General features: G+C 32.7%; 2 protein-coding genes across 5 annotated transcripts; one reads left to right on the top strand and one right to left on the bottom strand.

The window, feature by feature from the left end:
* Positions 1–3153: 3153 nt before the first annotated feature.
* Positions 3154–3988, top strand: LOC112758415 (cytochrome c oxidase subunit 5C). Of its 2 annotated transcripts, none has more exons than XM_025807087.3 (2): positions 3154–3356; positions 3636–3988. In XM_025807087.3, the coding sequence occupies exons 1-2, from the start codon at positions 3206–3208 to the stop codon at positions 3848–3850; spliced, it is 366 nt and encodes a 121-aa protein (XP_025662872.2). In that variant the 5' UTR covers positions 3154–3205; the 3' UTR covers positions 3851–3988. The 2 variants fall into 2 exon arrangements, with proteins under 2 accessions (XP_025662872.2, XP_072075355.1); XM_072219254.1 differs by having other exon boundaries at positions 3303–3356; positions 3616–3988.
* Positions 3989–4716: 728 nt separating this feature from the next.
* LOC112756478 (probable glutamyl endopeptidase, chloroplastic) lies at positions 4717–10700 on the bottom strand. 3 transcript variants are annotated; one of them, XM_025805082.3, is made up of 11 exons: positions 10278–10700; positions 8717–9704; positions 7969–8097; positions 7403–7702; positions 6863–7321; positions 6653–6718; positions 6374–6434; positions 6130–6279; positions 5790–5927; positions 5337–5644; positions 4717–5119 (listed from the first exon to the last, which is right to left on the bottom strand). In XM_025805082.3, coding segments are annotated over exons 1-11 (2871 nt in total). In that variant the 5' UTR covers positions 10549–10700; the 3' UTR covers positions 4717–5118. The 3 variants fall into 3 exon arrangements, with proteins under 3 accessions (XP_025660867.1, XP_025660868.1, XP_072075354.1); XM_025805083.3 differs by having other exon boundaries at positions 4717–5116; positions 10278–10688; XM_072219253.1 differs by having other exon boundaries at positions 8717–9737; positions 10278–10668.
* Positions 10701–11906: the final 1206 nt, after the last annotated feature.

Below are 11906 nucleotides of genomic sequence, written 5' to 3'. Positions count from 1 at the left end.
CATTTTCACCTTTGGAAAAAAAATTCTAAAATGAGAAAAACCATAAAGTAATAAAATAACATAATAATTATTATTAAATTTGTAATTTTTATTACGTATAAATTTATTATTTTAATTTAAAGATGATTAAATTTTATTTTTTTATTTTACTAATTTACCCATGTTAAAAGAACTTGATCCATTTTTATTATTTCTTAACTCTCATGAATATTTAGGTTATATATAATTAGGATCTTACTTTGTTTGTTTGTTTATTTATTTTTATTATCTGAATTATTTATAAATAAATTAATTTTAATGTATTATATAAAATATTTTATATAATTATTTAATTATATTTATTAATTTAAATAATTATTTGTATAATTAATATAAAAAATTATTTTTATTAATATAATATTATATAATTATATCTTCATATAAAATTTTATTATATTTATAGTATATTAAAATTAAATTCTATAAATATATCAATAAACAGAATAACAAAAAAAATAATTAGGTTTTCATTGTTATATATGTGTATAATCCTAAAGTAAGATGAGAACAAAGAGTTCCAAGTGACCGACTTGCACACGTTACCATTATTTTGCGGCCATCCAATAGAAACGATTATCTTTTTTCATGCTTCACGGGTTTGTTTTTCCATAACTTCAATCTAAATATCGATATTGAATTATTGATACAATATAATGATATATAGTTGAAATATTATTTTTATTGCTTAATGATATTATATCTTTTCATGCTTAATGTTTCTATCATTATTTTTTCTTACTTTCTTTCTAAACATACGTCTTTTGTACATATAATGTTTTTCGTTTTTATTAAAAATTACATTAAAACTAAAATCTTTATAAGTTTATTAACAAAATGCAATTTAATAAGAAGAATATCAGAGATCAATAACTTTTGTAATTTGTAGTCATCAAATAATCATTAATAATATTTTTAATAATGTAAAATTTCATCTAATAATAATTGATTACATACTAACCAAAATTTAATAAAATTGTTGTTTTCCAGAGTCTACACTTTTCAATTTAATAAACATAAAACACCAGACAAGACGCAAATGTCTTTAATCACAATGTACAACTGTTGAGTCATATGCATGATGAATAAGGTCAACGAATACGTCAGCTGCTTATTGCCAGTTAGGAGTATTTAATTATATTTAAATTATTCATTGCGCTTTCTTTTACTATTTAGTATTTTCATGACATTTTTTAAGTGGAATTATATTTATATAGTCTAAAACTTAGTATTATATTTAGTAGTTAAAAATAAAAATAATAATTTTAGTTTTTTTGGAGATTGATAATGAGACTAAGAAATTGAGATTATTATTGTATTTAATAATTAGAGATTAGAACTAAAATTTTAATTATTAAATATAAAATTTTAATTTTTTTAATATTTTAAAAAAGTAATAACACAACAAATTAAAATTTTTAAAGGAAGAAATTAAAATTTTAATAATATTTATTTTTAAAAATATCTTTATTTTTAATTAATAAAAATATTAAAATAATTTATTTATTTCAATCTCTATATTTATTTTAAATTAAACATAATATTAAAATATAATTCAAGAATATATACTTTATACCAAATACATCGAGTAAATAGTCAAATTGGTCCCCGAAAGATAGCCCATTCTTCAAACGAGTCTCCGTAAGAAAAAGATAATAAAATTTGTCCCCGAAAAATTTAAAATTGGTAACGTTAGTCCTTCCGTCAGTTGGATGATGACGTGTCACGTTAAGTGCCACGTGGCATATGATGACGTGGAGGGCTAATGCCACGTGTCACAATATGATTGGTTGACATGTCAGATCGGTGACACGTGGCATGCCACGTGTCAGGTCAGTGACACGTGGCATGCCACGTGGCACTTGACATGTAAAAAGTTATTTATAATCAAAATAGTCCTTGAAAGTTCAGACGTAAGTCATTTTCATCCCTAAAATTTTAAAAATTAATCAAATTAGTCCTTATATAATTTTTTTATTTTTTCTTGATAATATTAAATTTAAAATATTTTTTGATACTACTAATTTTAATAGAAATGTAATTGACAATAAAAAATTAGTAATTGTATCTTTTCTTCTTAAAAATTTGTTCAATAAAATTATCTCTCTCCTCTAATTCTTGTCAAAATCTCTCTTATTCTTTTCTATTCTAAAACCTTTTTCTTACATTATTACATTTTGCTGGAATATATATATTAATTAAGAAATTAAAATGTATGTATTTGTTACCCTAAATAAAGTTATATGCTCAAAATAAAAATTTATATATGTTAACCTAAACAAATTTAATAAAAATTTATACATCTTTTTTTTCATTACGTTATTACTTTCATTTAGATTAACATACATAAATTTTGATTTTGAGCATATAACTTTGTTTAGGTTATATATATATATATATATATTCCAACAAAATGTAATAATGTAAGAAAAAGGTTTTATAATAGAAAAGAATAGAGAGATTTTGACAAGAATTAAAGGAGAGATATAATTTTATTGAACAAATTTTTAAGAAGAAAAGATACAATTACTAATTTTTTGATTGTCAATTACATTTCTATTAAAATTAGTAGTATCAAAAAATATTTTAAATTTAATATTATAAAAGAAAAAATAAAAAAAATTATATAAGGACTAATTTGATTAATTTTTAAAATTTTAGGGATGAAAATGACTTACGTATGAACTTTCAAGGACTATTTTGATTATAAATAACTTTTTTACATGTCAAGTGCCACGTGGCATGCCACGTGTCACTGACCTGACACGTGTTATGCCACGTGTTACCGATCTGACATGTCAACCAATCATATTGTGACACGTGGCATTAGCCCTCCACGTCATCATCCAACCGACGGAAGGACTAACATTACCAATTTTAAATTTTTCGGGGACAAATTTTATTATCTTTTTCTTACGGGGACTCATTTAAAGAATGGGCTATCTTTCGGGGACAATTTGGCTATTTACTCCAAATACATCTCTTAATCTTTGTCTCTAAATCTCATTCTCTTTTCTAAATACACCCTAAAAGTATTGAGTATTGACTCATAATATTCTCCTAAATTAAAATCTGCACTATATTTTACACGTGTTATTTTTTTTTTTTTTCTGATGTTTGGTCTGAGCTTTAGCTAATTCATATAACTTGGGCCAGTATTTTAGCCCAGATGAATGTGTTAGTTGGGCCTTTGGGAAATGAAACCAGAGCCCAAAATATATACAATGCTTCCCCGTTATTCACTCTCTATTCTCTAACCGAAGAACAACAACAACGAATTCGTGTGGGAAGGAACTTTCGCCTCTTTCTCTCTGCCTCGGGTAAATCTTCTCATCTCACTACGATAACAGATCTTCGATTTCTATTTACAACTATCGAAACTAGTTTCCAAATTCCAACTGACTGTTGTGATATTTCATTCTGTTGATTTCTTCCATTTACGATAATTCTTTTTATTCTTTTTGCAAAATAAAATTAATAGCTATTTTTATTTTTGTAATCCCCTTCAATTTGAGATTGATCGTGTTAGTATTGTTACTGGATATGCTAATTTTATATTCGAAGTGATTACAAAGGCAGTGATTGATAACTGTTTGTAGATTTGAGAAGGTTAAAGGAAATGGCTGGCCCTAGAATCGCTCATGCTACATTGAAAGGACCGAGTGTTGTGAAGGAGATTTGCATTGCGACAGTGCTGGGACTTGCTGCTGGCAGTGTTTGGAAGATGCATCACTGGAATGAACAGAGAAAAGTTAGGGCCTTTTATGATTTGCTTGAGAAAGGTGAGATTAGTGTTATTGCGCAAGAAGAGTGAGACTGTTCTTGTTTTGTGCCCATTGGGGTCTCCTTTTTTTCCCCTTTCACTATTTTCAATTGGCTCTTGGAATTAAGATGAGCTGAATTTGTCTATCAGACTCAAAGAAATAAGTTCTTGCACTGGAATTTTGATTCATATTATTGTTTTTTTTTTTTAGAGTTTTCATCAAGTTTTTCTTTAGATATATTTGTCTGCATCAGGCTAAATGTTTTGATATTGCTTTTCATTCTGAAGTTTAATGTTACTGGTTTTTACGGGTGTTCTTTCACCTGACAAAATAAATTCTTTCTAGAATTAAATCATGAATGAATTTGTCGAGGATTCATAAAAGCTACATAAAAATAGCCGATGTGTTTCTCTTAAACTGAGCACTTACCAAGAATAGAAAGCGAAGGACTTTAATCTAAATTCGCCATTCTAAACACGTAGCTATGTTGAAATGTCATCGTTATTTTTATGTGGAGATGATAATTAAAATGTTAATACTTTTTATTTTTATGTTAAATTATTTAACAGTTTTAAGTTATCATCAATGGTCATCTTTTAGCATACTTGTAGTAGCAGCGACATTCGATAGAGTTTATGAAATTTATGTTCTGCCAAAACAACATATTATGTTGGAAAGCAAGGCATCAACTTTCATTTTCCACCATTATAAACAATAAAACGAGTTGGTGCATGATTAAGCTAATTCAAGCACTAAACCCCAAAAGGCCTCGGTTCAATATCCAGTTGTGAGAATGGATTATTGGGTTAAATTTTTCAAAATTTGACATGATTGGCAATCATCATAAACCTCGTAGATGTGCCGTGAAAAATGAACAGTGGTAGATGCAATGAAAAGAATCACAACTCCAAAACCAAGGCAGTAAGAAGGGTTCAGCTGCATTGGATCAATTAAATGGTTTGGTTTGTACTTCGTACAATGCTTATTCCTCTTACATTCAAATTGCCTTGCCAAATGCAAAATTAATTGGCAAAGCAGCTAATTATCATTCTGAAAACAAGCAATATATGAGACATCCCGGTGAATCCATCTAGATATGAATTGGCAAGTGCCATCGACCAGAAATACTGTGGAAGGTTGTTAAGGACATGACATGGTGGGTATACTTTCCCACACTTGAATGATGATGATCCTTGTCAATTTCATCGTATCCTCCACTCCAGCCCCAGCCCCCAGGCATGTTGCTGTTCTATATTCCACGTGCATCTTTTGGATGCTTCTATTTTGATCCTTGGCGTGCCAAACTTCTGAGAATTCTTCTGCATCATTAAAAGCACAACATCTTTAAGATTGAATGTGAGATTTCTCATAATTTCAATTTCACAAGTTTAAACAACAAATGTTATTGTCTTAAATTCTTTCGTTGCCAAGCCAGGACTAGACTGTTCTGTTTGCAAAAGTACCATTATAAAGAAGTAACTAAATCCAGTAAAAAGTGCTTTGTTTGGATTAAAATATGAAGGGTGAAGAGGTTACCACAAGGATGACCTTGGCAGAGAATGAACTTCATCATATTCAATATCAGACTCCTCTTTACCGCCACCTCCACTGGTAGCAACAACTTTCTTTTCAGCATCTGTAGTTTCTATACTTTCTTTCTCTTTAACTGAATCTGAGTCTGCATCAGAACTGCTTGATACACAGTATTTGTACAGCCATCTGTCTGTTTCCCATAGAACATGCATTATGCTCTCTCTGGCGGTATAGCCATGGCTCTCATAAGGCAGAATCACCAGTCGACAAAGAGCCCCATGACCCTTCAGAGCGGTGAAGAATCTGTCTGACTGCAGTGCAGGAGAAAGGACAGAAGCATCAGGTAAATAATTGGGTAAAGTATGGTTCCAAGGGGATTGTCTCTTCCAAGGTACTACAAAAGCCAATTAACTAATGGCAATTTGTGAGAATATATGAGTTGCAAATCTCTCTTACCTGCATGGTTAATGTTCCAGAATTATTATCCTCTTCCCCATGTATAAGCAAGATCGGCTTCTTAATTTTATTAGCTGACATGAAAGGACTCATCTCTACATAAGTATTCGTGGCCTCCCAAAGAGTTCTATCTTCATTCTACAACAAATTGGAATATAAGGAGTAAAGCCTTCACCTTCAAAAAGAGTCTCATAAATAAGATAACATGTACAACACTACAACGTGGTATTACGAGAAGGCTATAAAAGAAAATTAAAAGGAACTGTGCAACAAAAAGAACAAAGTTTTTATGGTAAATAGTAGCCATTGGAAGTAAAGCCCAAGGTATTTTAGGCAGAACCTGAAATCCAAAGGGAGTAAGTGTTCTGTTGTAAGCACCAGAACGAGCAATTCCACAACAGAAAAGATGAGGTGCATGTGCCAGGAGGTTGGCAGTCATGAATGCTCCGTAGGAATGTCCACCAACAGCTATTTTCTTTGGATGAGCAACCTAGATGCGACAAGACAAAAAATAATTGATAATTAATCGTATTTCAATTGGATTGGTAACTTAATGCACCATACCCAGTAAAAATAAAGCTTACCCCACGCCGAATAACTTCCTCTACAGCAGCTTCTGCACTTGCAACTAATTGTTCCACATACCTGGTTGATAAAAATTTAGCATATAATCAGGTAGGATCTAAGGCTTTATGAGGCAAGTTAAAGAAGAAACCCACAACAGAACCCAAAGCTATTCAGATATTTGATTTGAAGATAAATGATAATGAAGAGAAGATCACTCGGGGTGCATAAGAACAATTGAGTAGCAGTAAACATATGGTAATGATCCCACAACTACAACAATATCATTATCTATTTACCTATCATTTGCCTCCTCATCGCCCTCACCAATAATAGGAATAGTAGGTCCTGATAGAATTGCAAATCTGCATCATTTCACCCACCAAAGGACAGTTCAGCTTAGTTGACATGTAGAATATATTTTTGAATGGAGATCGAAGCAACTGAGAAAGAGGTGCTAAACCAGAAATGGTAAAACACAAGAAAGACTCGGTAAAAGAAACTCGTACCCTCTAGCCAACCAAAGAAGGGCTGATGTTGGACCTATCCCAGGAAATTCATTTGGAGAACCACGAACCTGCCCAGCAGCTTCTTTGCTCTTAAATTCTCCAGGGTAAGACCAAAACAGACACGGCAAAGGGCCATCTGTTGATGGATTGTAACCCGGTGGCAGGTATAAGGTAGCAGTGAGTTGAACCCCATCTTTTCTTTGATACCTGATCATCTCTTTCTGCAATGATTCAAGCTGAGGATATGGATGAGGGAAGCTTGTAATCTGAACTAATTTTTTATCTGGCCATCTGACAAAGTGATACTGGGTGTTTTCGGTTTTTGACTCTTTTGAAATCAGAATTTTCAGCAGATCTAAATGTAGATCCCCTTCTTCTTGATCAGACATCAAAGCAACGACAGTTTCATAGTACCTCTCCTTATCACTCTCCCAGATCCGTTCCTTTTTACCGCTATTTCTGTAACATTTTGTTCAAGCCACCTTAGCATCAATGAGAATGTGTGACAGCTATAGGAGGCAAATAGTTCAAGACACTTACATGTCAAATAGATCAAGGAATGGAATGTTCCCTTCTGGTGTAGCACCACTTCCATTCAGTATAATATATCTACCTTCATCATTTTCCTTCTTTATCCTGGCAATAACATATGTCCCAGCCTGAGTTCTCCGCAGCATGGGAGATCCAGGATCAGAGTAGACGTCTTCTGATGATCGATCAAAGAGAATTCGTGGAGCCACATCCTCAGCTCCAGGAGATATTACCCATGTTCTTATTCTCCGTGTTTTATACCAAGACTCGTATACCAAAGTCAATGAATCATCACACCAAGAAATCCCTCTGTAGATATGGAAAAATTGGGAACACCAATGATCAACCAAGACTTTAAGTTGACTTTATGATAGTTTAGAAGATATTAGTAGCATGAAATTGATATTGTCCAATTCAGAAAAAAGAAAAGAAAAGAAAAATCAACAATCGGGGGACAAAAAAAGAGTTCAACAGAAATGGTAAAAAAATATTCTTAAAATTACTATAGATGATCATAGCATTAAAATTAATATAGAGAGATAAGACTGATGTATAACAATAACTTGAATCCATACCCATAACGGAGATCAAGCTTGTGTAGAATAGCTGGTTGTTCACCGTCTAATGGTTCAGCAGGCTCTGTATAAATTATATCACGAGGAGAAACTTCCACCTTTGCATCGCCTCCATCTTGAGTTTCTACCCTAGAACATCAAATGAGAGTAATTTTAACAGATAATGACATTTTTACCCAAAAAATTTGGGATACAAAAGCTGCAAATGCAGGACAAACATTCAATTTCTTATATTAAATAAAGAACAATTTTAATTAAGAAAAGAAAAAGATTATCCATATAACAACAACAACAACAACAACAACAACAATAATAATTATACAAGTCACAAAACAACCATATTTAATCATACATTGATCATCAACATGAATTCTTCAGTAAAAAGGGGGGCATAAAACTATTCACCTATGTTTCAAATGACTGAACAAAATCTTCCATGATCACAGGCTTTCAAATATAGATGACAATAGATTGTAGTTCCATCTTTTTGGGAGGGAAGGCTTTGGATGTGTGTGCTTATGTTCTATCTCTCAACAGTAATGAAAGAATTTAAGAACTCGTCAGAAGTAAGTTTTTAGAAACTTGAAATTATTGAGATAAAACAGCAGAACAATTATAGTGTAATTTCTAATCAATAAGGGAGTGTGTGAGCGCATATGCCTGTCTGTGTTTGTTTTGTATGCTTAATTTACTTATCGTAATTTATAATGTCCCTAGTGCACACCCCACATCAGTAAATGATCTATACCAGTAAAGTGAAGATGGTTTGTCAGATCTCCAATTAATGGAACGCTTCCCTCTTCGCACACTATTGATTGCAATAGGAATGTCCTCTGCAAGGGGCAAGTCACAAAGCTCCCGCACTAACTTCCCATCAGCTCTCCATAACTCTACCTTCTTTGGAAATCTTCCACAAGGCACAGTAAAAGAGTATGGTCTGTGAATCGAACTAATCAAAACATACTTGTGATCCGGGGAAGGATCCATAGAAGTATAAACAGCGGGGGGACCAATTTCCTTTGTTGCACCATCCAAAGAAGCTAAAACAAGCTGTGATGTGGCATAGTAGTCAAACAAATCTTCATCATATTCATCCTTCAGCAAATCCTGGAATGTTCTTACTTGAATAATGTTTTTCTCCTCATTAGATTGAATTTTGGGGCCACCGGGAACCAAAGGTTTTTTTGGCAAAGCCCCACGAGATAGTGGAATAGTGCAAACTAACAATGAAAAGTTATCTACCCAAACATAATTTTCAAATACTGCATTCAAGTGTATATCAGGTGACTGAAACAAAGGCCTAGCCATCCCTGTTTCCACATCTGCAATCCATACTCTAAATTTACTGCTATCACCGTCCTCTTGATTCACACGAATGCTAAAAGATAAATGACGGCCATCTGGAGACCAATTAACAAAATTTATCTTTGCACCCTCAGGTAAACCATGAACTTCAGTCTCTGGGCCTAGTGTATCATCAGGAAGAATCCGATGGATCCCTATACCAGTGTAAAATGACATACGACTCCTACAATTACTTTTTCCATCAATACGTACACCAGCCAACTTCTCCTCTGGTCTTGCTAATTCTGAGAGTGGAGGTAAGGCTCTTCGCTTCAGAAAAAGAATTTTATCTCTAAGTGGAGAAAATGACAATGCAGGAACTGGTGGTGCATCGACAATGTCCTTGATCTCAGGTGGAGGAACACGATACCCCGCTCCTAAGCTTGAGTCATCTAACATAAATTAATCACAGCAACTGTCAGCAGCTGTAAACATGTATGAGGATATGGATTTGTCAACTATATTCTATTCCAACCCAAGCCTGAAGAATAGATGTACAAATTATCGTATAACTGAAAATGAAGTTAATCTCTTCAGTAGTTCAGTTCTGGTGCTCAATCTTTCAATAGTTCAAATCGTAAGCATTGACAAAGAAAAACTCCACATAATCGGATCAAACTAAAACTTTGACTAGCTGCCAAATATTTCAACAATTTAAGTAGCTGTTTAAGATTTTAACAAAACTACACGCGTTCACTCATATTGCACCACACTGGAGCGCATTAAAGCTAAGATAATATTAGGAATCTCAGTTACAGAGAAAACGAATTTATAACAATGACAAAATCAGAAAGATAATCAAAGCGAACTAATACTTCACGAAATTAAAAAGATCGCAATCATCAATTCACGAAAGGAAAACAAACAAACAAGAACAATCAGCAACTGAGATTCGCAATAATATAGTTTGAGCTGAGTTGGAGTAACAAAAAGAGTAGAATAGAGAAATCTTAAAGCTGGCTAACCTTCGTAATCAGCGAAAGTAGTGATTGCAGCAGAGGAAGAAACGGTGCCGTTAGAGGCAGCAGCGGCACTGTCTTCAGCAGGAAGAGCAGTGATAGGCGCTAAATTGCGGAGGCGGGAAGTGGCCATGGAAGGGAGAGAGAATCTGTGAGTGTGGCGGAGGGAGAGGCGGGGGAGTGGAGGGGAGAGAGAGGAAGGAAGAGAAGAAGGGAGCGATAATGGCGAGAAATGGAGGAGAGATAAACGATGGTACACTTTGTGAAGTCGCAACATCTCATTGACCGATAATATGATTCGATAAACCGATAAACGGAATAAAAATTCCTTGATATTTTCTCTCTCTCTCTCTCTCTCCTCCACTGTGCTTAGTAGCTTACTAGCTAGCTTCGGCGTAACTGGCACTTGCCAGGTGAAATATAAAAGAATAAACATTTTTTCCGTGTAATTATCAAAACTAATTATTTGCATAATATTTTTTTGAAAAAATGAACTCACTCTTACCCTATTTTGTCGTGTATTCTTTGCAAATTGGTTCCATACTTTTCATCTTACTAATCATTTTGAGAGGATACAAATATTATATTAATATGTTAAATACTTATTTTAATCTTTTATATTAAAATTATAATAATTTTAGAGGAGTGTTAGAGACTGCAACTTTTGTGATTTGTAACCATCAAATAGCCATCAATAATGATTTTAATGATATGAGATTGGTGTGAAATTTCATCCAATAGCTCACTTTTTTTTGCTGGTTACATGCTGGCCAGAATTTGAAAAAGTTGATGGTCCCTAGACTTTTCCATAATTTTATTTTGATAAATCAAGTCCTTTTTAATTTGGAGTATTTATTCATTTTGTTCCTCAAAGAATTTTAAACCGCTACTTTAGTTTCTAACTAAAATTAATTGTTAGTTGGACAAAATTTGAAAAAATTGCTGGTTTCCTAAACTTTTTCATAATTTTATTTTGATAAATCAAGTCCTTTTTAATTTGGAGTATTTATTCATTTTGTTCCTCAAAGAATTTTAAACCGATACTTTAGTTTCCAACTAAAATTAATTGTCTCTAACAATTAACTTTGTCAGTCACTTAGGTAGTATTTGGTGGAGAGACAGAGACGGAAAGACTGAGACTGAGAGACAGAGACTAAGAGACAGGGATTGAAATAAATCTCAGTATTCTGTTTGGTGCAAAATGGGAGATAAGAATTGAAACAAAAATGAAATTCTAATTTAATTTGCATAAACGGTAAAATTGAAATTAATTAATTGAAATGAAAGTATTTTAGGTATAAAATATTATTAAAGTTTCAGTCTCCATCTCTAAAAATTTCAGTCCCCTATGTCCCTACTTTTTGGAGGTACTGAAATACTGAAATTTTAGAGACAGAGACAGAAATTTTAGTACCTGAACTAACAAACACGATACTAAGTCTCAGTCTCTCAGTCTCTGTCTCAGTACCTCAAAACAAACGCTACCTTAGGTCCTTTGTTTCATAAACTTTAACAAGGACAAAATAATTTCTAACAACTCTAATAGAAGACAAAATAGTCCCTGACCTCCTCTGTTCAGAAACGTCACTGTTCTTTCCCAATTTTCATTATATCTCACATAACACTAACAGTATA

Source organism: Arachis hypogaea, chromosome 16 (assembly GCF_003086295.3).
Source record: "Arachis hypogaea cultivar Tifrunner chromosome 16, arahy.Tifrunner.gnm2.J5K5, whole genome shotgun sequence".
Taxonomy (NCBI): domain Eukaryota; kingdom Viridiplantae; phylum Streptophyta; class Magnoliopsida; order Fabales; family Fabaceae; genus Arachis; species Arachis hypogaea.
Note: the sequence above shows the minus strand (reverse complement) of the source record. Positions and strands in the feature narration are given on the sequence as shown.